Raw genomic sequence first — 26,400 nt, 5'->3', positions numbered from 1 at the left:
ATTTAGTTTTTGTATTTGAAAAATAATCACTCCAAAGTCCTTTCAGGTTTATTTATTATATTTCTATTTTATAGAGCTTCCATGTTCACATTCATAGAATTTTGTGTTATTTCGGTGGTGTTAATATCGAAAGGACAGAACTGCATTAGCCCATTATGAACATTATGAAAATTAGCCTGTAATTTTTTACCTGTTCCAAACATGAAAAAATAAATAAAAAAAAGTAAATAAAACAAGGGTTTGATCTGATGAGAGTAATATATACTTAAAATTCTTGTAGAACTTTAAGATTTACCCTTCGTATAAAGTTCTGTGATTTACCAGGATACAATGGACGCTCGAATGAACGTACGCTCATTATCAGATCCTAACGCTTTTTGAATTCCTTCAGGCCACAGAGTAATAAACATAGATAAAGGGAGCAAATGTCGTTTTCAGTAAGCAAATTTTGTCCCCAACATGAACTATCAAATTTGACATGAAGCGCGCGGAAATGAAAGCATGTCAGTGAAACAATATTTCACCCAATTCGCGAGTTTCTCCATAAAAGAACGCACTTCTTATGTCCCATAGTGAATCAACGTTTCATATTAACTCAAAATATATTGAAATAAATACCTAATTATATCAGAAATTTAGAAAACAAACTTCAAACGCGAAAAACGACGTGAAACAACCGATGACACTAGGAGAGCAAAAGTTGCCAAACCTTGGATTTCAGCAGGTAGATACAGAAAATAATAAATATTCTGCTTATTATAAATTCGACAATTAGGAAAAATATCGTATTCCAAATATTCAAATTTGCATCGGGAATCACTCAAATAAATATATTTCATTCAACATAATACACATTCATAACGATATAGTAAAATTGTGGATTTGAAAATAAATCACAATCCGACAACGTAATATAACCATGTTGGGGACATGTAAAAATTGCGTATACTCCCTCTATCTATGTTCACTACTCTATGATTCAGACCCAACTATTTCCTAATGGTTCGAAAATTGAGCTCGTATTGTACATCCTTCAGGAACGTCTCACTGATAGTTAATTCAGGAAGACTAACTACCAGCAATTGAGGTAGTTCGTGCTGGAGTTTCATTACCTGGAAAAACAATTTTTAGTGGATACTCCTCAATAATGCAGATGTTGACTGATGAAGATGACCCACCTATCTTTACGTGTGATATTTTCATCACGTAAGTACCTATAGACATAACGAGATACTAATTCTTCAGAAAAATGGTCTCGAAAAAATTCGCTATAATAATCACCTTGCAGTTTGTTTTGTTCATCCTCTTCCTCATCCTGGGAAAATACGATGAAGATTATAATGTGGACGATTATCCTTGTGAGTTAGATTTTTGTGTAGTCTTCATTCATGTTCAATCATCATTTCTCGATAAAAAATTCACCAGAATTTCGTCTGATCGAAAAGTAAATTCATTTTTCATAGCTCTCGTCAATCTTTAATTGATAGAAATTGGTTATTTCCAATTCACATAAATATGCCTCGAAAAATAACAAAAAAGTAAAATTTGAAATTAAAAACAAATTTAGACTCAAAGATAGAAATAATCCATTACCATATATATGAAAGCTTTCATTTTCATTATTAATTCAATCGCTTTCTTTCGTACATCATGTCATTTTTATGTGCATAAGAAATATAATTATTATTCAGAAGTATTTCATTGTTAAGATTACTTTATTCTATAAAACTCTCAATAATTATCGAATTACTCGAGTCCTCACAGCTTTCATTGCTTATTCGATAACATATATTTTTGTCGAATTGATGAATCTTAAGGAATATAGAGAATTGATTTTAGTATTCCAAGATATTCATGTTATGGTTTTCATTGGATTTGGATTCCTGATGACATTCTTGAAAAGATACGCATTCAGTTCCTTAGGATTTAATTTTCTCCTAGGAGCAATAATGGTACAATGGTCTATTCTATGTCTAGGATTTTATAATTTGAACGAGCATCAGCAAATTCCAATCAATCTGAAAAGGTAAGGGCCATCAATTTCATATTAAGGAAGTATTCCAATCCGAAGTAATAATTTGTAGAAAATGATGTACTGAAATGCTTAAGTCCAATTGATTCATTTCAAAATTGCCATATATTTTCATATCAACGACTTTTCAATGGCATTATTGATCTAACGGGTGTTTTTTTTCTTGTTATATAACTTTAAGTTCAACAGCTGTCAAGTGATTTATTCTCAGTTTGGTTTGGCAATTCATCATGAATAGACTCACGCCTGAAGAACGCTTGCAAATAGTGCAATTTTATTTCGAAAATAATGGTCTGTGCGGGATACGTATCGCGCACTACGTCCATTTTATTTTGTTTAGCGATGAAGCTCACTTCTGGTTGAATGGCTACGTCAACAAACAAAACTTCCGCATTTGGAGTGAAGCTAATCCTCAAGTGTATGTCGAAACAACGTTACATCCAGAAAAACTGACTGTTTGGTGCGCTTTATGGGCTGGTGGAATCATTGGTCCGTACTTCTTCAAAAACGATGATGGCCAGAACGTTACAGTCAATGGTTATCGGTATAGAGCCATGATTACTAACTTTTTCATTCCTGAATTGAACAAACATGATGTCCAGGAGCTGTGGTGCCAACAAGACGGCGCAACATATCACACAGCTAGTGCCACAATCGACTTATTGAAAGACACGTTTGGTGACCGCCTAATTTCACGTTTTGGACCTGTGAATTGGCCTCCAAGATCTTGTGATTTAACACCGCTAGACTACTTTCTGTGGGGCTATGTAAAGTCATTGGTCTATGCGGATAAGCCACAAACCTTTGACCATTTGAAAGACAACATTCGCCGTGTTATTGCCGATATACGGCCACAAATGTTGGAAAAAGTCATCGAAAATTGGACGTCCAGATTGGACTACATCCAAGCCAGCCGTGGCCCGTGGCGGTCATATGTCAGAATAGTTATTTATAATACAAGTGCAGAAGGCATTGATATTCTTCCACGAGTTCAAAATTCAAAAACGAGCCACGAAGTGGCGAGTTTTGGAATGAACGAGTGGTAGAATAAGCCTTCTGTACGAGTATTATACATTATTTTCTCTAATTCATTTCATTCTTATTGAAATTAATGAAATATTTCCATAAATATCATTTAGTGATTTTTGCATTGAAAAATGTTGGTTGGCAGAACTGATTTCTTTAAGGCAAATTGATGAATTGACAGATAAAGCCGTGGCGGAAAGTTCGGAGTACCAACATATGATAATAAAATATAACCATGAAAACTGTGCGTTTCTGATATATTCTCGCACGATTTTGTTCTACAAGATGTGGAAGAATGAACGGAATAACCACAGAATTAGAGAAATCATATTTAAAATGTAATGCCACAAGATTATTTTGCGGATAAATTAAATTCATGTCAATCGAATAATCCATCGTTGTTTTATTGCAATTTAAAGTTCTATAGCTCAAAAAAAAGCACGACGTTTGACCGTTCAGTATAATATACTAAACAGTTTTTGCGCATAATTACAAGTAAAAAATACGGAAAGAAGGAATGATCGTTAAAAAAGTTCATTCATTATAATATGCGTTTCATTAGAGTGCTGGAATTTTTCAACTTCCCAGACCCCCGTATAGTTGTAGAACAGTGAAGCCAAAATAGGAAACTTTGGGACTTTTAAAATATTGTCGAGTTCACTCAATAGACTGTCTTTGCCAATTTACAGTTTTTCAAAGTTTAATCCTGTCTGAAAACTTGAAATTCCTGGACAGTATCAAGTTTCCTATCAAAAAGCATGCAGTTACATAGATTGGTTAGGTACTTCACTTTTGTATCAATATAGTTTGCTTTTATGTTGATGATGTTCAGAAAACCTTTTTGCATTGAAGTATTAGGAATCTTTTTATAGAATGTGGGCTTTTACCAGTTTTTTCAGAAAAGCAACTTGCTCATTGAAATTTAGGATCTTCTCAATAATAAAGCTTTAAATTTTTTTGAGTGCTTGTTCCCTGAACCCATCCCTATATCATAATGACTGTATTTTGAGCCAGGAATGATCACAAAGGACTGACTTATGATAAAGCCCTGATTGAATGCATTCTTTCTTTTCATAAACACGATAAATCTCGAATGGAAAAATTCCAGAAACTTTCAGAGTAGATTTGGATGTCGTATGGTTAAGTTTGTTGATGGACCAATCGGACTAGAGCTTTCGTTCAAAAATTCAATTGGAGTATATTATTCTTTCTTGGTGTAACCCTCTCACTTTTACTGAGTATATTATGCTGAACTATAAATCTATGTCTTGATCATATTTTCAATTTTCTCACGTTATGAGTTACACTGAATCTTGTATATTTGCAGTTTGTTTACCGCAGACATATCGTCATGTTCTGTATTGATATCGATGGGAGTCATCTTAGGGACTACCACATATTTACAACTCTTGATGATGGGATTAGTAGAAATTATTTTCTTCTCACTCAATAACCATATTAATTCAGATTTGATAAAGGTGAGCTCTGTATATATTATCATAATGTAGGTACCTCCTATAACCCACAAAATTATTTTCTTTCAATTGAAAACCTTGTAATCGTATATTCAGTTGAATTTAATTGTAACTGTTAATATATTTCAACGAAAATGATCTATTTTGATCTGTTTTTTCCGTAGGTTTATATTTTGGAATTGGAATTTCAAACGAAATATTTTTCAGCTCTCATTTCCTGAGCATATATCGCTTCATTTAGATATCTGTGATTTTATAGGAATTTTTATAATTAATATAAGTATTGTTGATAGTTAATAACTGAGCCTTTCATCTGAACTTTTTTCGTGAATAAAATTATACTGATATTTCCACAAGCAGAAATTCTGAAGTGGCAATTACTTATTGGAATTGTCGTATTTTCAGCTTCTGGTCTCTTCAATCCCTTTTCAGTTCGAAATTCCAATTCCTGGTATACCATTTGATATTCTTGTTGTTGAGAATTTGTTATTCCAGGATACGCTTCATATAAAATAAGAAAATCAAGGCATTGCGATGATTTCGGGTAACATATTGTTTGGTATAGGATAAAAAAGTATTTTGTAGTATGAACATTGGAATAGGTAAACATTACGCTGTTTATAGTTTCCGTTTAAATCCAATGAATCCCTAATAAATGTTGTTTTATTCAGAATTTTCCGTGAGGGGGCACGGTATTCATACACGATACACCTCAATCAAAATATTTCCATATCTTCATGTTTTACATATATTTATGCAGAGAGAGACGCAGTTGGGCGTTATATTCGAGAAGTTTGGTGGATTAGGTTCTGCTGAAACAACTCATGTTTTCGATAATTTTGAACGAAATGGTATAATACCTGATTAAACAGTCGCCGTTTACAAATGTTCTAGTGAATATTAGATTAATTCAGTCCTTATTTTATGAAAATTCATTTTAAGAATATCCATGGGCGTAGCGTTGAAAGAATCTTCGCTGAACGCATATGATCAACATGTTTAGTGAGTGGACGCCATTTTTCTGAGCGACTTTGAAGTACACTCACTAAGCACACCACCACCAGCTACATTCTACGCTCTACATTCTTTCTACACTCTACATTCTAAACTCTACATCCTACACTCTACATCCTACACTCTACATTCTACACTCTACATTATACACTCTACATTATACACTCTACATTGGAAACACCTGAAATTTCTACTACTACGTACTCGTATCATTCATACCCTACCTGAATCCCATCAAATTCGGTAAGAATAGGATGTACGAACACACCAAACACGAAATCAAAGTTGTCAAGAATGGTTTGAAATGCATTCGAACGGAAATTCTGTAATCGCAGACCAAAATTAGTTTTCGTCTACTTTGGGTAGAATCGGAAGAAAATTTAATATATTTGTTTTCGACAGGCTTGTGATACAGGAGGTTCTGTGGTGCTACATACTTTTGGTGCGTACTTCGGTATGGGTGTCAGTTTAATAATTGGAAGAGGGAAAATAATAGAAAGCAAATATGAATGTTCTAGATACACCTCAGACATATTTGCTATGATTGGTGAGTTCAAGAAATAAATGAATTTTAATTTATATAGCTACCGATCTTTCGATGTTTTGGTTTTTTTTTCTGGTTGTGTTATTTCTCGTAGAGGTGATTGCCAGGTGAGAGTCAATTGGCCGCCGAGATCTTATGATTTTGCACCTAAGGACTGTTTCCCTGTGAACTAAGGAAGATAAGGTATATGCCAAAGCTGCATAATCGATGCAAGAAATTATAGATCTCGAGGACGCAAATGTGCGAATTGGCCATGGAAAATTCCAGCAGCCATGACGGCCATTTGGCTGATACCGTTTTCCATCTTCAATGGCATACCTTCCTGTTCACAATGAAATAAAAATCCAAGGATTTCGCCCTTAATATACTTGTTTTTTTTTCCAAAATCAAAATGAAACCTCTTATTGGAAATCCCTTCAATATACCCAACCTCATGTTTTGTTTTCTTTCGTTCATTCGATCCAACTGATATTACATTACATTATCTCATTGCACGTTTCTCGAAATAATGGAAGAGTACAAAAGTGAATACAGTTGTTTACTGCTTCCATTATCGAATTTCATGAATCGCATAAGCTTTGAGATGAGTTTTCGACGGAAAAACAACAAAACATTTCTATATCAGAAGAATTGAATTACACACGGCCAGATGAATGCTTTCACGTGAGATACCTATCTGAAAAAAAAGGGATTGAATCAAGACAATAATGAAATGAGATTTAATAAGTTCAAGTTAGGAAGGTATATATGAAATACTGTATCTGCTATAAATGCATGATTTCCTGTTAATGAATATGTGTTAAAAAGCTAGAAATACTAGTGTTCTCACTGACTGGAGTGTTCCTAAACTCTCACCAGTAAAGAAGAGAAAAAAATATTTCTTTTTTGTTTTTATTATTGTACGTTAGAATAAAAAATTGTGCTGGCTGCTGGTTTTAATTATTGCCTGCACTTACCCTTGCCCTGACGAAGGCAACATTGTATAAGATTGGCAAAGATATGTTTTTGAAATGAGGAAATTGGATCGTACTTCTCATAAGCTGAATCTTGCCAACTGGTTGAAAATGACTAATAAATTGGCAGCGTTAGTATTAAACCATCGAAGAATGTTGATGAAAAGACCGACAGAAAAGTTCGGTTCAGAGGCATGATGTGAATAAACGAAACCGGGGACGGATATGTCCCCTACAAAATAGATTATCGCTTTTTCAGAGATCTTTCACGTATAGATGCGTTGCCAGAAATATCATTGAGAACGCGTCATGTTGCATCTTTTGAAGGTGCTTTGAAAAGAATTGTGTTCAGTGAACTTTGAATTTGAAAAGTCAGAGTTGCTTTCTGTGTTTCAGTTTGTTTTCTTGCTGTAATTGTTTTTTCCCTTTTAGTATGATGATGATTGTATGGCTTAGTATGCTTGCATGTGCGAGTTTTGGACTATCTACTCTTTTAATAGGGTCCTGGAGGATCAGGAAATCCAAATTTGTGTCCATCTGAACTCTGCTCTACAATGCATATTCATCTGTTGTATTTCCTCATTTATGTATTTTTTCTGCATCAATAAAATTATTATTAATTGCTTTGGATTTATCATTAAATAAGGATACAGTTCAGCTCGACATATTTTTTATTTTCAGGTACCATATTCTTGTGGCTCTATTGGCCAAGCTTCAACAGTATATCATTACAACAAGACCTAAAATTCAGAGCCATAATCAATACTTATCTATCATTGGCCTCAAGTTGCGTTACAACTTTCGCTGTTTCTTCCTGGTTCAATGATGATGGTAAGCTGGAAATGGTGCATATCCAGAATGCTACTTTGGCAGGAGGTGTAGCAATAGGTTCCTCTGCCAGCCTTTTGATTCAGCCTTACGGAGCTGTACTGGTTGGGATTATAGCTGGAATCATATCTGTAGTCGGATATAGAAAACTGACGGTAAGTTTAGTTGAAATTAATGATAGATATTTTGAGGTTTTCATGATGGCTAGTTCTCCAATCTAATCGGAAAAGGGTTTCGACAAGTAGAATATATGGAATGATTCAGCAAAACCATATTGTTGTTCAGTGCTGAAATTGAATATGATAGAAGACACTGCTCAGAATGCAAGCTTACTTTTCACTTTTTTGTTCGCCTTTTGTATATAAAAAAACGAAGTATTATTGTTATTATTATTATTATCATTTGAACTGGGGTCGTTGTGGCTCGGTAAGCCTTCCGGGAACTGCGACCATGTAGATCTTTTGTTCTTTAACCTACTCATTCATAGAAACCCATGGAGGTCGTCAATGACGTTGATAAAACTGACAACCTCCTAAGGGGTGTTGGCCGTTACCTCTCGGGTATCCAGGACCGGCTTTCCCATATGAATGGTTCTTAGGCCAGCCAGCTCTGGACACTTGCATACCATGTGTTCGGCTGTTTCTGCTTCTGCATCTACAGAGCCTGCAAATCTCATCTGCTGACTTTCCCATACGGTGCAAATGATGTTTGTACCGACAGTGTCTCGTCAGCAGTCCCACCATCACCCGAAGCTCGGCTCGTGACAGCTTGAAGAGCTTTCTGGCATAGGTAGACGAAATCATCACCAATTTCTTGGCCTAAGTAAGTCCAGGAGTGTTTGTCCAGTGGGTTATCCTGTAATTCAACTCCCATTGCTGGACCGGTGCCTTTTATTGGTCTTTTCTTAGCACAGAAAGGCTCAGGTCCAGCAGGTGTTAACCTTGATACACTTGTTGCAAGTTCATCGACTTTTTATTTCCTTCAACACCACAGTCCCTGGTACCCATAGTGGAGTCACTTTAGTGCCTCTGGCCAGTTGCCTTATGGTGTTACGGCAATCCTAGGTCAACACAGACAACTGACAGTACGATTCCAGGGATCTCAGCGAAAAAAAACGAAGTACCTAACTGAGAATTGCATCTGGATAGTGGAATCAAGCAACTATGCATAAAAAATAATTCTTTTTATCGATGGAAGGCTCAACAAAAAATCAACTACAAATCCAAAGATCATTTGAAGGAAAAAAGTCTTATAAATATGGGCCCGAGATACAGGCTGTTAAAATTTGATTTGTTGCTCATATCACTTCCCCTTCACAAGATATTCAACTCCAATTTGGCATAGATATTTTAATTTAAAGTGTTCTGTGTATATTTTTACTGGAACAATGCCCGCTTATTTCCCCCAGAACTTTTTTATGATGGACCACTATTTGTTTAGAAAAATGTAAAAAGAAACTTTGGTCGAGTACTAGACTTTTTGATTTGTTGTAAAGGGTGTTTTTTAGAGCTAGAGAACTTTAAATTGCAATAAAACAACGATGGATTATTCGATTGACATGAATTTTATTTATCCGCAAGATAATCTTGTGGCATTACATTTTAAATATGATTTCTGGCATATGACCGCCACGGCTGGCTCGGATGTAGTCCAATCTGGACGTCCAATTTTCGATGAATTTTTCCAACATTCATGGCTGTATATCGGCAATAACACGGCGAATGTTGTCTTCCAAATTGTCAAGGGTTTGTGGCTTATCCGCATAGACCAATGACTTTACATATCCCCACAGAAAGTAGTCTAGCGGTGTTAAATCACAAGATCTTGGAGGCCAATTCACAGGTCCAAAACGAGAAATTAGGCGGTCACCAAACGTGTCTTTCAATAAATCGATTGTGGCACGAGCTGTGTGACATATTGCGCCGTCTTGTTGGAACCAGAGCTCCTGGACATCATAGTTGTTCAATTAAGGAATGAAAAAGTTAGTAATGATGGCTCTATACCGATCACCATTGACTGTAACGTTCTGGCCATCATCGTTTTTGAAGAAGTACGGACCAATGATTCCACCAGCCCATAAAGCGCACCAAAAGGTCAGTTTTTCTGGATGTAACGGTGTTTCGACATACACTTGAGGATTAGCTTCACTCCAAATGCGGCTGTTTTCTTGTGACGTAGCCATTCAACCAGAAGTGCGCTTCATCGCTAAACAAAATAAAATGGACGTAGTGAGCAATACGTATTCCGCACAGAACCATTATTTTCGAAATAAAATTGCACTATTTGCAAGCGTTTTTCATCAGGCGTGAGTCTATTCATGATGAATTGCCAAACCAAACTGAGAAAAAATCACTTGACAGCTGTTAAATCGGTAGCCATTTTGAACAGGAATGTCAACTTAAAGTTATATACCTCAAAAAAAAACAACCTATAGTTTTGTTGTATCTGCTACCGATTTCGAGGAAAAAATTCTCCAGTATTCTAAGGACAATCCAAATAATTATAAAGATCCAATTAGTAGGCTGGGATGAATAAAATCATTATAAGTTTTGGTGGTTACTCACTCAATAGCTGTAGCGAAGATTAATAATGATTCAATAAAGTGTTATTTATAATCATCACAAAAAAGTATGACTACTCTAAAACAAAGCGTTTGCGGACCCATGTTCATATGACTTTTTTCTTGAAATGAGCCGGCATCTTCTTTGTTCATCAAATTCGAGAAAACCCTGTATATTTCGCAAAACTGTCATTCATTTAATAAGAAACTAAAACGTGAACATTTCGATAAATTCGTTATCGATAGGTAACCAAGGAAACCCATGGTTGTTCACAAATTGGCGAATACTGAGGGAATTTGTTACAGAATATAAAGCTGGCTGGTGAATACACCAAGAGCCCTTTGGTCTGTAGAGAATTTCCACCGACCAACACTATCTATTTGATTATTCATTCCTGTTACCAAAGTTTGTCGAATTCCACCTCTGATTGGTCCAATCAATGATTTCCGTAATTCTATGATTCAACTTCCCCTCTGATGCTTCTTACCAAAGAGAATGAACGATGATGTGCCAACCAGGACACAGGAGTTTTTCCATGAATAAGTTAATATCTGCCCAGTGAAATGTTTCATGAGTTTGTGCTGTTTATCTCCCACAGAGAATTCGAGATGGTCGACAGTTTTCTTCACGTTGCTTGTTAACTAAACTTATCGGAAAGTCCTAAAAGTATTGGCTGCATAGAAATTCGACGTTTATGGTGAGAATGTCTGATTTGTAATTCCTATATGCGAAAATGTTCGATATCAATGAAATTAGCTATGTATTAGTCCTAATTTTCAAGTATTATTGTTGGATATTTTCAACTATATAAATTACGACTCACCAAACGAAAAAAATTGTATTCAATTCCTTATGAGAACGTTTTGAGCGGTCTCAGTAGAATCAGTAGAAGTTAGGAATATTACAATAGTTCCAACTTTCGTCGGAATGAAATACTTTACGAGACTTTTCATGAATTTCCTTAAAATTAATTTAGTACCTTACTCTTTGACGATCAGTTTTTTTTTTCAGCCATGGTTGGACAACAAATGGAACATTCACGATACCTGTGGTGTACACAATCTACACGGCCTGCCAGGAGTTTTGGGTGGTTTGATAGGTGCTTTCATGGCTTGCTTGGCAACTGAAGAAGATTATGGTAATTCCTTATACGAATTATATCCAGCAAGATCTAAGATTTTTCGTGAAGAAACCATAAATTCAACCGTTGGATTGAGCAAAGAAAATGTGGATGGAAGAAGTGCTATGACTCAGACTGGATTTCAAATGTTATCTATTATGGTAACAGTTTTATTTGCGTCGATATCTGGCATTGTAACAGGTAATAATCTAGATATCAGTCAGAAAATTTTGAGCCAATTGCTCCACGTTTTAGTGCTTTTCTTTTTTTTTCGAATTTCTTCTTGAATTTTGTATGACTCTGATGATGAGATCAGATCAGGTTTTGTGGTCACGGAAATATTAGATAATTTCTATCATTTCTTTCGACAATATTCTCGAAATTATGCACTATATTTATATTTTACACATTAATATTATAAACACAAATTTTCATCATGAAATAATAATGTTTTTCAGGAATTTTTATGAATCTCAGAAGTTCGGAATTGAGCTCCGATGAATTTTTTATGGACATACCGTTCTGGAAACTGGATGGAGATGGAGATCATGCAGATACTATAGAAGTGATGCCTACAGCTATGTCCCATCATTTACGAAGACATATTGAGAAAATTATATAGAACTTTTCATTTATGTGATGGTTATAGGTATTGATAAGGTAGCTAGGCAATTTTGTTTTTGGATTGATTCAAAAAGCTCCATTTGGATCAAACTTAAAAATAATAAAATATAGCTCTAGGATAACTACATGCCAGAAGTCGACTAAGAGTCCTCTAATTTTTGATTGAAATAAAACAATGATTCTCTCCAGAAAATTTTCCATATGGATAATTTAGTCAATTTCATACTTCTAGTAGTTGTTGTTTATTCTTGAGAAAGTATATAGTGTTTTATGAGGCAAACTAAAAAAGCAGAAAACAATATTGCTTCTGGGAAGCACATAGTTATCAATACCTCTTTAATGTGTTGCTGTAAGATCACTAGTAACCAAGTTGTTATAGCTAGCGCAAGTTTCAAACTATTTGGAATTAAAAGTTATAGTTCTGTACAACTGTGTTTTATATTCGGTTTTATTCTTAACCCTACCCATTCATACAAACCCAAGGAGGCCATCGATACTGTTTACGAAACCGACAAAATCCTTAGGAACCTTGGCTGTTACCTCGTGAGTATCCAGGACTGAGTTTCCCATACGAGCGGTTCTTATGCCAGTCAACCGTGGAGATTTGCACACCATGTTTTCAGCTGTTTTTACCTCCACAGAGCCTGAAAATCTCTACTGCCTTTTCCATGCGGTACAAATGATATTTGCACTAACAGTGGCCTGTCATCAGCAGAACCACCATTACCTGTAGCTCAGCTTGTTGCAGCTTCAAAAGCTTTGTGGCAATGGGTCTGGGAAAGCACCATAAGTTTCTCCGCCTGAGCAAGACTAGAAGTGTTCCTCCAGAAGGTTATATTATTGTCCAACTGCCATTGTTGGACCGTTGCCTTATATTGGTCTTTTCCAAGCCCACCTTGATGCTTTTTCCGTCATTTCGTCAGCTCTTTCTATTCCTTAAATACCAAAATGTCCCTGGACCCATAGTAGAGTTACTGTATTAGCTCTGGTCAGTTGCTTTATGGTATTATGTCACTCCCATGTCAGGAGAGACCACTGGCTATATTTTTCAAGGGTACTCAGAATGGCTTGGCTTTCTGTAGTGATAAAAAGGAGCTCCCATGAGGTTTCTTTTAAGACACCCTCGAATGCACATATAGTCAGCTATTGTCTTGGTTTGTAAAATGAAGGGCTCACTTCCCAGAGCATAAGAGATCCTCAGTTTAGGTCTATACAACCCAAAGTCTATGTCCTCTCTGATTTGGATCCATCGGTGTACCATATGGAGGACTTTTTGTCCAAAACTGATACCCAGATGAAACAATACCAGCCTGCTTGGTTAATGACGTTGGATACCTGAACACTTTGAAGATACAATAACCAAAATAAATATTATCAGGTTTATGATACTAATGAAGACATGAATAGAGTACTATTGTGGATTTCTTGAGGATTTTCTGTCAATAAAACCTGAACAATCGAAAAAAAATATATTTTCAAATATAAATTGGGCTTTCCTTCAGAATTAATCATAAAGAGTTTCATTACAACACAAATATTGGTTTGTAAATAAAATTTCCACTGAGCCTCCTTTTTACAAACACAATCAAGAGGTTTTTAAAAAAATTCGATGGTACCAATACATGGATCTCGTCTTATATTATTGTAAGCACACAATATATTCTTCCTTAAAAAATATCAAATTATCAGGTACTCAAAAAGAATGTTTATTAGGACCCCAGTATAACTACATATTTTCCACTAAACATTATTAACAGAAAACATAGAAACTTTCAGTATTTGTTACATCTAACAATTAATCAACACTCATGTATGTATCCAAAACAACATTAATTCTTACGCATCAAAGCTCAACAACAACAAAACAATTTTCAGAATACTCATCATCAAACAGCAGTCTTCATTTATGGCATTGGATTGAAACAAAAACATAAAAGAATTATGAGGTATTTTACATAACAAATTGTTAGCGATTTGAACACAATTTAAATATAATGAAATACAATCTACAGTTCCATTTGAAAAAATAGTTCATCTCTTAATGAAATCGAATTCAATAAGTATTTCCTCAAATATAGAAATCTTATTATAAAGGTAACTTTATTCTGTAATTCGGATTGTTCAGTATAAAAATATAAACAATATAAATTGTGATTTCCCTTATCATCTATTTTCACGGTGTTTGTCCTGATATGGAATAAGATGACGGCCAAGTCAGAGAGTCAGAGCTGACCATTGTAACTTTACGATTCCTAGAATGATGTGCGTAATCTTCTTCATCTTCATCCATTAGCATTTCACCATCTCCATCTCTCTCAAGATATGAATTCTGGGCATCGTTATTCATTGCTACTGATTCTTGCCTCCTAGAAAATTTCAAACTCATAAATTGGATAGTTTATCAAAGATGAAAAATCTTGCATTATTGAATTCGAAGGAAGGGCAAAATTGTGGATAATAAAACAATTTTTTTGTAGAATGTTTGAAATATTATAATATATCGGGTGTCCCAAGGTGCGTGGCCTATTAGATTATTATGGAAACTATTGATGGTAAAGATTTCAAATTTTGTGGATAGATATTGGGCCATGTAAGGTACATTTTTAAAATAATTTCACATTTCCAGTGTTGCCGGATGTACGACAATTTGGCAACAACTTTGTTATTTTGAATAGGACATCCGGTATTTCTATTTTTTTATGATACTCCATGAAATATTGAATCTATTCACTCTTACTTTTCCATCCCTATCTTCAACGGTTTTTGAGTATATAATTATTTTTCGAAATTTTAGATCAAATTGGCGTATTACGAAAATGACTCTAGTTCGCTCAATATTTGAGATTTAAGTCATAAATTTTGCAAGTCGTTAGATATTGATCTGATCTGTGTCACTGCTTTTGAATTATGGTTGTCAATAATACAGGACGGACCAAAAAAATTCATCATTTGCCAAGTTACAAAATTGTGAAAAAGTCTATTTTTTCAAATTAGACACCTAGTATATTTTTCAATTCCTGGAATCAGTACAACACACTCTACAACTTTTCTATTCACGCCCTATACCTATCTCAACTGGATTCCGAGTTATATGCGTTATATGTGTATATCTTTCTTGAGCCATTATTTATAGAAAAACCTCGGAACAAAACACCTGTTAGGCAATAATTGTTTATTTTGACATTTATGGATTGAACTGATTCATTGATATATCGATCTATGAACGACAAAGAGAAAATAACAATACAAAAGAAATTAACACTTATTGAATCAATGTGAAATCTAATAAACGCATATAACTCGGAATCCAGTTGAGATAGGTATAGGGACGTGAATAGAAAAATTGTAGAGTGTGTTGTACTGATTCCAAAAATTGAAAAATATACTAGGTGTCTAATTTGAAAAAATAGACTTTTTCACAATTTTGTAACTTGGCAAATGATGAATTTTTTTGGTCCGTCCTATATTATTGACAACCATAATTCAAAAGCAGTGACACATATCAGATCAATATCTAACGACTTGCAAAATTTCTGACTTAAATCTCAAATATTGAGCGAACTAGAGTCATTTTCGTAATACGCCAATTTGATCTAAAATTTCGAAAAATAATTAATAACCCAAAAACCGTTGAAGATAGGGATGGAAAAGTAAGAGTGAATAGATTTAATATTTTATGGAGTATCATAAAAAAAATAGAAATACCGGATGTCCTATTCAAAATAACAAAGTTGTTGCCAAATTGTCGTACATCCGGCAACACTGGAAATGTGAAATTATTTTAAAAATGTACCTTATATGGCCAAATATCTATCCACAAAATTTGAAATTTTTACTATCAATAGTTTCCATAATAATCTAATAGGCCACTCACCTTGGGACACCCGATATACCAAGCCCTGGAAGGAGTTATATCCAGAAACTCTGCTCTGAAATTCCTATATCCGAGCTCAGAAAATTATAACTCAGGATCAGGAATTCAAAATTCTGAGAAAAGTTTAACTGGGAATTTCAAAATTCCGAGATGTAACTAAGATCATAGTATAAGGAAAGGATAGTAAGCCAACCGCCGTTTGACGGCAAGGAAATAGTCACCAGGGGTCGCTACTGTAGTTGGACTTCGTGACTACCCAAAGTGGAGAAGTAACTCGATAATAGATGGCTCTGAATCATGAGCTATAGATGGCGCAGAAATAATACGATAATTCATTCAGTGGCGTGGTTGAAAAGGGGTCGCATGACATTGCCAACAATTTTTATGTTATTATTAAGTTACCACTACATTTGAATATTTGAATATTCATTGAATATTTATTCAAATATAGAAATCTTCTGACCACTCTATTTCAAATATTTTAGTTCTTCAAAATAACACCAATTTTTTCAGAGGGCTCCACTTTACGGACCAATTTTTGACAGTAAAATTCGAGTTAAACGTGAGTACAACTAGATGGCGCTCAACATCAACAAAATCGAAAAAAGCACTACACTGGCCTACTATCCTTTCCTTATACTATGCTAAGATTTCTAGAAATATTTCTAGATATCTTTGATATCAAAGCCGGGATAAGCACCTTTGTTCATAGATGACTCCCCTATCGAGGATTTAGGATTCTATACTACTTCAGTGACAGTGCATTCAACAATTCTGAAGCACCGAAATATCGAAAAATTCCGATTTTTTAGTTTTCAGCAAAAACATTAGCTTGTATTGAAATGATACAATTCTAGAAAGTATTCAAAAGATTTTCAATACCAATTTCTGTTCAGTTCTTTCGCGCCACCTGTTGGCTTGGGGTGGGTACTCGAATGGGTCTGGCAGTAGGAATCTGTTTTCAATATTATCTGTAGATGAACAAATCGATGAATCGACCATGAAGAAGAAAAAACCTTCAGTTGACCCCAAGCCAAGAGAGGGCGCAGAAATAGTGTTTCTAGTTTCTAGTGTGTAGTATGGGAGAAAACTGCGGAGTTTTGCTTCATTATGATTATGTTGAAGTTTGCTTCAACTCTATACACAGTGCAACATCTATTGGTGACATTGAAAATACAATTCTGAATAACAAGAAATTTATGCCAGCGTAATTTTCGTTACATTTCGTCACTGATAGAGGCTGGCATGGATTGAAAGATTCCATCATCGATAATTGCATCAAAGGCCTATGCAATAAAGAATCGTTCTTTTGAAATTATAATTTTTCCAATTTTGAGATAACTTTTATAGTTCCAAAAGTTAAATGAATGAATAATAACTCACCCATAGTTCATCCTATGATTGATGCCCGCCTGACTGTGATAAAATGACACCAGAGGAAAAGACTGTCCGGCAAGTGGCTCTAGTTTTTCAACAATTCCTATGAAAAGGGGCCTTTTAGAAGGTTTGTGCTCCCAACACGCTTCCATAATCTCCCAGAGTACATTCGGGCAATCTTTTGGTCGGCCTAAACGCCCTCTGGTCGTGACAAACTTGAGAACCTGTTCATTGGACATGCCCTGATATGGATGTTCGGCTAAAGTGACCATCTCCCATAACACTATTCCATAACTCCAAACATCGGACTCAGAGGAAAACACACCATCAGCTAAGCTTTCTGGAGCCATCCAGCGAACTGGAAGTAGACCACTTGTACCTTGAAAAAAATGGCAATATGTACATACAATACTGGAAAAAATTATTCAAATTGAAGTGAAAGAAGAACAGGTTAAGAACTTAATGAAAGAGTAAGAAGAAAGTCACTTAAAACAATCAAAACCTCAGATACTAGATGATGTCCTTACAAGAAAAGAGGGAAGAGAAAATATTAATTAGTTTCTTTTATTTCTTCTTTATGATGTACGTTACAATAAAAATATGTTCTAGCTAAGATTGAAGCCGGCACACAACTTGAAAATGTAGACGAATATATATATTTAGGACACTCAATAACAATCGGTAAAAAAAATCAAACAGCAGAGATAAAAAGAATAATCAGGCTAACTTTGATGGCTTTTGGAAGGATGAAATATATATTCAGGATTAACGAAATCCCAATAAACCCTAAAAGGAAAGTTTTCGATGCCTGCATATTACCGGTAGCGACATATGGCCTGGAAACTATGGCAATAACTAAGAAGACCGCAAACCAGCTGAGAGTGATGCAGAGAGCGATGGAAAGAACTATGCTCAATATCAGTCTTAGAGACAGAAAAAGGAACGAAGAAATCCGATAAAGAACTAGAGACATATAAAGTAACACACTGGCGACCAAGAACGACGAAACGCAGTGTAGGTAGACCACAGAGAAGATGGCTTGATGATATAAAACAATATGCGTGAAATAAATGGTTTCAGTTAGCTCAAGACAGGACAGCATGGAGGAACATGAGAGAGGTCTACATCCAGGAGTGGATAATGGAAGACTAACGAAGAAAGATTGAAGCATCACAACACTTACCTTTCCTATAATAGTCAGTCTCATAAATATCCTTAGTCATTCCAAAATCGCCAATCTTGACTGTTCTATCGCCAGCAACCATGCAGTTCCTGGCTGCTAAATCCCTATGCACATACTTCTTGGCCGACAGGTAGGCCATTCCATCAGCTATCTGGGAAGCCATCTGATACATCTCCGGTAAAGATATCGCTTTGGGGTTTTTTCTAGCGTTTCTCAGGTACTGCTTGAGGTCACCTCTCTGCATCAGCTCCATTATGACTAGAGGAGGATCATCCTTCGACACTACACCGAAAAGTTTGATCACGTGATGGGCATCGTTGAACGATTTCATCACGAACGCCTCCTTGAGGAACTCCGATTTGTGGATCGTTGCAGTAGTATCGTTTATAGTTTTCACAGCACACGGTAAATTTTTCGATTTAATATAACCACTATACACTACACCAAAACTTCCCTGACCAAGGACTTCGTTCATGTCCACGTCGTCTCTCTCCAATTCCCACCCTTCTTCAATATACACAGCCCTGGAGTACTCCGGGTTTATATTCGGTATGAGATAAACTCTTTCGATTTTCGTCTTCTTCCTGTACCAAAGGTAGATGAAAGAGGTGAATATCACAGCAAAGCCAACGCAAATCACTAAGTATATCGTCCAAGGCTTTATCTGCGTTTTTATCTGGAAAAGAGCTTTCGGGCTGTAGATTCCAGGTCCGTGCAAAGATACAGGTCTTATTCGTATGGAATACGTTCCAGGATCTATATTCTCGATCCTGTAAACGAAGCCACTGGTAACGTGTTGCGTTCTGGTAATGCAATCCAGAACGTTAACAGAGCTGGAACTATCAGCGCTCTTGTATTCAATGTTATAGGCAACGATCATTCCGTTAGGTTTCTCTGGATCCACCCATGTAAGTGAAACCGAGTTATCGTTAATTATCTTCACATTGGCTCGAGTAATCTGATCGGCTGTTTCATTGGCCAAAGTTCTGACAGAATAAAATAAAATCGCACTACACTGTGATCTATTACCGAACTCATAGTTACAAGCTGAAAACCAGAATATATATCTAGAGAAAGGTTTAAGGTTGTCCAGGATATGTTCGGATTTGTTCGCATTTATTTCGATGTTTATCATTTTCTCAGCGGATGTAACAGCTTCTACTTGTGATGTATCTCTTTTGTTCTTTTTCGTGGGTTTATCTATTAAGTCGTACAAGTAGTTGTTGCAGTCTTTGGTGGGGAATTGTAAACTTTTGGCACCACAGAAAGAATCCTTTTTGAAGATTCGAACATTACAATTACATTCACCGTTATTCGTTTGGTTCATTAATATCCTAGCTGGCTTCGTTTCAATTTTCTCAACATTACTAACGACGTGAGGGTATATACAGTAATTCCTTTCATTAACGAATTTGGCATCGTCTTTCTCCAAAAAAGCATAAAGATGATAATGATTCAAAATTCCGTTTATGTATTCAGGACTCTCCCAAGTTAACTTAACACTAGTTGGAGATAGAGGTTCTATATTAAAGTCTATGGGATCTGTTGGGTCGTCCGATTTTGTTTCGAAGTACTTCATCTCTGTACTTTTCGAACCACCTCTATTGTTCTTCAGGTAATTGACTTTGATCCAGTAGGCATACAGGCTGAAAGGCTGCAAATCAGTAATAGTCAAAGTGTTCTCAGAAATTAATCTACTTCTCCAACCATTATCACTGCACATATTGTTGTCATAATTATAATTGTTTTCCTCCTGAAGCGTTCGATTTCGGATGTAGAAGAAAGTGTAAGCTATTACTGTAGCATCGTTCGAAGAGTAGGGTTCCCAATCTAGCGTAACATTTGTCGGATAGGTCTTAGCTACAGTCACGTTCAACTTGAGATCGCCACACATAGCTCTATCTCCATTGGAATCAGGCGACACATCTTTCTCTTGCTGCAATATGTCTTCGAAGGTTGTATCAGGCATTCCTAATATCCTTGCGAATTTCTTTATCTCAGAAATGCAGAGCTCCGGGTTGTAATGAAATCCTATGCTTATGTTCCCATCGGTCTTGATGTGATCCACATCGATGAGAGTTTTGAGGTTGATATTGTCATGGATGTAGACGGTGTGGTTGTTGCAGAGTGTGTGCTTATCAACACCATTGATCTGCTTCAGATTCCTCAAGAAATGTAAGGAACTGAGCGAGTCCGATCTGGCAACCTTGAGACATCCATTGATTACGGAAACGTTGACGAGATTGTACAAGTGATAGACCTCGTATTCGTTGCGCACTTTGAGCTCAAGATGACCCTTGATGTAGGTGCATCCTCTCAGCTGCTGCATATCCTGCTTGTTGTTGATCGAAGTACCTGGGCATTCTTTGAAGCAAGGTCCTTCGCACAGTTTACAAGTTTTGACGGGTTTGGAAACCAGCTCGTAATTCTCCGGGCATGTATATCTACGAAGGCACCATTTTTGAAAAACCCATGCTGTTATATTCAACGAGTCCTTGAAGTTGTAACATTCTTCTTCTGTGACGCAAGCCATCATGTTTGCGCTCATAATCCTGGAAATTGCAACAAAATGGTGAGCTGTGTGGTTTTATGAAGATTAGAGTTAAGGCAACATTTAATTTTCATTACCATTGAGTTAAATGTGATTTCAAAAAAAGAAAAGTTGAACATTTTCGATTTGTGAAAAGATCTTTCTGTTATATTTATTCTAGAAGCAGGATTATAATTGAATCATACAGTAGTACTGGCAAGTCGGCATTTTGGTATGGAATATCTGTTGAAAAGGAATGCATAAGAATTCCGAAAAATAAACATTCTAGGATTTCTAGGCCCTCTACCCTTTCATAAACAATAGTTCAGAAGTCCAGAATAAGAGTAGAGAACTTCTCTCCCTACAAATCAGAATTCAGATAAAGTAGACCAAATCATTTCGAACACGTCTATTTGTTACCTCCTTCCTCAAATTGATGTTGGAAAGGAAAGTGTTTATATCGGGTGTCCCAAGGTGAGTGGCCTATTAGATTATTATGGAAACTATTGATGGTAAAGATTTCAAATTTTGTGGATAGATATTTGGCCATGTAAGGTACATTTTTGAAATAATTTCACATTTGCAGTGTTGCCGGATGTACGACAATTTGGCAACAACTTTGTTATTTTAAATGGGACATCAGGTATTTCTATTTTTTTTATGATACTCCATAAAATATTGAATCTATTCACTCCTACTTTTCCATCCCTATCTTTAACGGTTTTTGAGTTATTAATTATTCTTCGAAATTTTAGATCAAATTGGCGTATTACAAAAATGACTCTACTTCGCTCAATATTTGAGATTTAAGTCAGAAATTTTGCAAGTCGCTAGATATTGATCTGATCTGTGTCACTGCTTTTGAATTATGGTTGTCAATAATACAGGACGGACCAAAAAAAATCATCATTTGCCAAGTTACAAAATTGTAAAAAAGTCTATTTTTTCAAATTAGACACCTAGTATATTTTTCAATTTTTGGAATCAGTACAACACACTCTACAATTTTTCTATTCACGTCCCTATACCTATTTCAACTGGAGTCCGAGTTATATGCGTTATATGTGTATATCTTTCTTGAGCCATTATTTATAGAAAAACCTCGGAACAAAACACCTGTTAGGCAATAATTGTTTATTTCGACACTTATGGATTGAACTGATTCATTGATTTATCCATCTATGAACGACATAGAGAAAATAACAATACAAAAGAAATTAACTTATTGAATCAATGTGAAATCTAATAAACGCATATAACTCTGAATCCAGTTGAGATAGGTATAGGGACGTGAATAGAAAAATTGTAGAGTGTGTTGTACTGATTCCAAAAATTGAAAAATATACTAGGTGTCTAATTTGAAAAAATAGACTTTTTTACAATTTTGTAACTTGGAAAATGATGATTTTTTTTGGTCCGTCCTGTATTATTGACAACCATAATTCAAAAGCAGTGACACAGATCAGATCAATATCTAACGACTTGCAAAATTTCTGACTTAAATCTCAAATATTGAGCGAACTAGAGTCATTTTCATAATACGCCAATTTGATCTAAAATTTCGAAAAATAATTAATAACTCAAAAACCGTTGAAGATAGGGATGGAAAAGTAATAGTGAATAGATTTAATATTTTATGGAGTATCATAAAAAAAATATAAATACCGGATGTCCCATTTAAAATAACAAAGTTGTTGCCAAATTGTCGTACATCCGGCAACACTGCAAATGTGAAATTATTTCAAAAATGTACCTTACATGGCCAAATATCTATCCACAAAATTTGAAATCTTTACCATCAATAGTTTCCATAATAATCTAATAGGCCACTCACCTTGGGACACCCGATATTATCTTTATTTAACTAATGAAATTTCATCTGTATTTCCCTCATTTGATATGTATAATATCAAGATGCAGCGTTGCCAATACTGTATCTTGCCAATTATATTAGGCGTCATTCTCCAAGTTTTTTGAGGCTGATTATCTGGAAAACGGTGAGGTTTAAAGATTTCGACCTTAATTATAATTTTCGAAGAATAATCTCGAAAAAATTGCGAGAATATCAGTGGCGTTCAAGTAGGAGTTGTTGTATTCCAAGTAACCTTTTCATTTGAGTCTATAAAAATGCTAAATGTTAAGCATTCGATGATTTTTATGGATTCAGGAGGGAATTTGCATTATATAAACATGGATGAGTACTAACAAAATGTTGAGAACTTACTTATTGGGTGGACATTTGCTAACGCAAGTATCGCCATCTATCCAGTTCTTACAAGCAAGGCAGTGTTTCGCTGAATCCTTTTCAGAACAACCTAAACATTCTTCGTGGCAGTCATCGTATATCTTCTGGCATTTTCTCGGTGACCAGCAATGTCCTACATAAAAAAATGCAAATGTTGAAGAATGAATATTTCAAATGCAATGATTACACAGGCCAACACACATTTTGGTGCCTGCGATTTTTTAACTGTTCCTGAGTAATTTTTGGATGCAGAATGTAAAAAAGTTCTCAGATTTTGTCTATCAGATCTAGTTTTTGAGATTTTTAAAAAAATGGTGTATATAATTTACGTTATAACTGTTATAATATATAATATTACTATTGACAGTTAAAAAAAACAAAGACACATGGATTTAAGTATTTATTGCAAAAACTTAATTTACATAATTACATTAGTCACTAATCACATAAAAATTTTTCTTTATACGATTTTCTAGAATGGAGTTTACTAGGGCAGTCTCGCTGAAGGCTCCAGCAGTAGTCCGCCATCATGTGGCTATCCCATCGTCCTTGATAACGATCTTCCATAGTTTTAATATCCTGGTGGAATCTTTCCCCCTGTTCTTCACTACAATCACCTAAGTTTTCTGGAAAACGATCTAGGTGGCTGTGGAGGTAGTGAACTTTTTATACTCATGTTACAGCCGAGAATATTAAAATTTGAAAGCATAGTTTCCACTAATTCTACGTAATTCTCTGCTTTATGATTGCCAAGAAAATTTTGTACTACTTGAACAAATGAACTCCAAGCGTTAGATTCAGTCTCGTTCATTGATGTGGTGAATTGTGGATCTTTAACAAGTTGCCTTATTTGAGGACCATCAAATATACCAGCTTTTATTTTTTCCGTGCTAATGCCAGGAAATTTACGTAACAAATACCCAAAACAATTTCCATCTCGATTTAAGGCCTTCACAAATTGCTTCATTAGGCCTAGCTTGATATGCAAGGGCGGAAGTAAGATTTTTTCTCTTGAAACCAAAGGTTCGTTGATCACGTTTTGTATTCCTTGAATCATGACATCTCTTGAAGGCCAATTTTTGTTAACCCAGTGCTCATTTTTAGCTCTGCTGTCCCAAAGGCACAAAAAACAAGGATATTTTGTATAACCACTCTGCTGTCCAAGGAGGAAGTTAACCATTTTTAAATCAACACAAACTGATGTTCTTCGTATTTAATTTTTCTCAAAACTAATGCTATTGTTTCATATTCTTCCTTCATGGTAGTAGAATGACCAATAGGAATTGAGCCATATTTGTTACCGTTATGTAAAAGAACACATTTTAAACTACATTTTGAACTGTCGATAAAAAGGCGCCAATCATCTGGAGTGTATTCAGGCAAACCCATTTTTTCTAAGAGCCCTTTTATATTGTTACAGAATACCAAGTCATTTTCCTGAGTGAAAAAAGGCAGCAGATCCTTATCTCTTTTACGATAAAATGTAATATTAGTACCTCGACAAAGTAGATTTTTTTCTTTTAATCTGGATGCAAGTAATTCAGCGGATTCCTTTGAGAGATTCAGGTCTCTTATAAGATCGTTTAGTTCTTCTTGATTGAAACACTGCGGAGTTGCTTAATCTGCTTCAAAATAATAATAAATAATAAATATGTACTTAATCGCTGACGATTAAGTACATATTTATCTCTTTATTTGTTGTCCTTTATCAGAAAAAAATATATCATTTAACCTGTAACGTGTATCTCAAAAACTAGAGCTGATAGAAAAAATCTGGTGGCATTTTTGGAATCAGCACATTAAAAACATCTAAAATCAGATGTTAGATTTCTGGCACCAAATTTTTTTTTTCATTTTGTTGGCCTGTGTTATTCAATACAAAGCTACATATGAAGTATTCAATGCATGATTGAGATTTCATAAATCTGTGTTGTCAATTTCTTTAGAAATGAATTTAATTCCTTGATTTTATGCCATCAATATTTATTTTTGTACCAAAACTAGGCAGCAGCCTAATGTAAAAATTGTAACCAGTTAATTTTTCTGAATTGTTGGTTTGTTGTAGAATATGACTTCCTGAACAAGCAAGTCTTTAGGTCCAACTCAATCCTATGACTAGTTTTCAAGCTAGTTTCAAAATTTCGTGTTGATCACTTCATCAGTATCATAGTATATTAACGTGACGTCAGCTTTTCTCATTATTTCTATAATATCAGTAATTATGATTAATTGTCTACATAATACCTCATTGGGGTTATTTGATTGCGGTGGATTCAGAAATCTGAATGACGCTGTTTTGAATCGCCAGTGAAAGGGCTAGTGTGCAAGATAATTATAGGTTTCTCATGAACATAATGAAGCTGGTTATCTTTTTAGGTCGAAGTCATACGCTCAAGGATGTTGCTTTGTAAGTTCTGATTATAATAGCTGTTCTGTACATATGCAAAATTAATTCTGTATAGTGTTACACAATCTGATAGGAGTTGGTTCATTAATTTTGATAATGAATCATTGAAATTATCACAAGAAAATTTAGCTCCCCTGAAATTTCTGTATTTCGCTCAATACTGTGTGTGGAATACATTATTAGAATGAAAAGGCTTGCTTTTAGACCACATGGAGTCTTAGGTTATTATAGAAACTTGTTAGCCCAACGGATCTACCGTTTTAATAGAACTACCTTGCCCACAGATAGTCTCTAGATACAGGGTCTTCCAATACGCTCTATTAGTGTGACGTCACACATTTTTTGTTCTCCTGTCAGTGTTCGGAATCCAAACAAATAAATTGTCATTCAAATAAGTACGGTGTCGTTGAAGGAATTAGCTTATTTTCATGAATAAGAGTATTTGAGGAACGATTTCAGTATTAATTGATAGACAGACAGGAACGAGGTTAATACCAGTAAGTTTGAATCCTATATCATTCTCCAGATTTTGTAAAAAGCCGTGTGTATTAGTTGAACTTCAAGTTCGAACTTAAAGCCATCAATCTCGTTCCTTCTGTCTATCAAT

General features: G+C 35.2%; 2 protein-coding genes across 3 annotated transcripts in view; one reads left to right on the top strand and one right to left on the bottom strand.

Annotated features, from left to right (window-relative positions):
* The first annotated feature begins 1,012 nt into the window (after positions 1 to 1,012).
* LOC123684013 (ammonium transporter Rh type B) lies at positions 1,013 to 12,512 on the top strand. The gene is made up of 7 exons (XM_045623093.1): positions 1,013 to 1,358; positions 1,840 to 2,026; positions 4,386 to 4,536; positions 5,950 to 6,094; positions 7,726 to 8,027; positions 11,445 to 11,754; positions 12,012 to 12,512. The coding sequence occupies exons 1-7, from the start codon at positions 1,250 to 1,252 to the stop codon at positions 12,173 to 12,175; spliced, it is 1,368 nt and encodes a 455-aa protein (XP_045479049.1). The 5' UTR covers positions 1,013 to 1,249; the 3' UTR covers positions 12,176 to 12,512.
* A 1,121-nt stretch (positions 12,513 to 13,633) lies between these two features.
* LOC123684007 (insulin-like peptide receptor) overlaps positions 13,634 to 26,400 on the bottom strand; it is an 81,989-nt gene continuing 69,222 nt past the window's right edge. For both annotated transcript variants that reach the window (XM_045623086.1, XM_045623084.1), the window contains exons 3-6: positions 23,366 to 23,519; positions 18,612 to 21,163; positions 17,435 to 17,807; positions 13,634 to 14,543 (exon numbers count right to left, since the gene is read on the bottom strand). In XM_045623086.1, coding sequence (XP_045479042.1) covers positions 14,351 to 14,543; positions 17,435 to 17,807; positions 18,612 to 21,163; positions 23,366 to 23,519 — 3,272 coding nt within the window. In that variant the 3' untranslated portion in view covers positions 13,634 to 14,350. The remainder of the gene's footprint in view (positions 14,544 to 17,434; positions 17,808 to 18,611; positions 21,164 to 23,365; positions 23,520 to 26,400) is intronic.

The sequence above is a fragment of the Harmonia axyridis genome, chromosome 7, assembly GCF_914767665.1.
Source record: "Harmonia axyridis chromosome 7, icHarAxyr1.1, whole genome shotgun sequence".
Lineage (NCBI taxonomy): Eukaryota > Metazoa > Arthropoda > Insecta > Coleoptera > Coccinellidae > Harmonia > Harmonia axyridis.
This window is presented reverse-complemented; position numbering and strand designations above follow the sequence as displayed.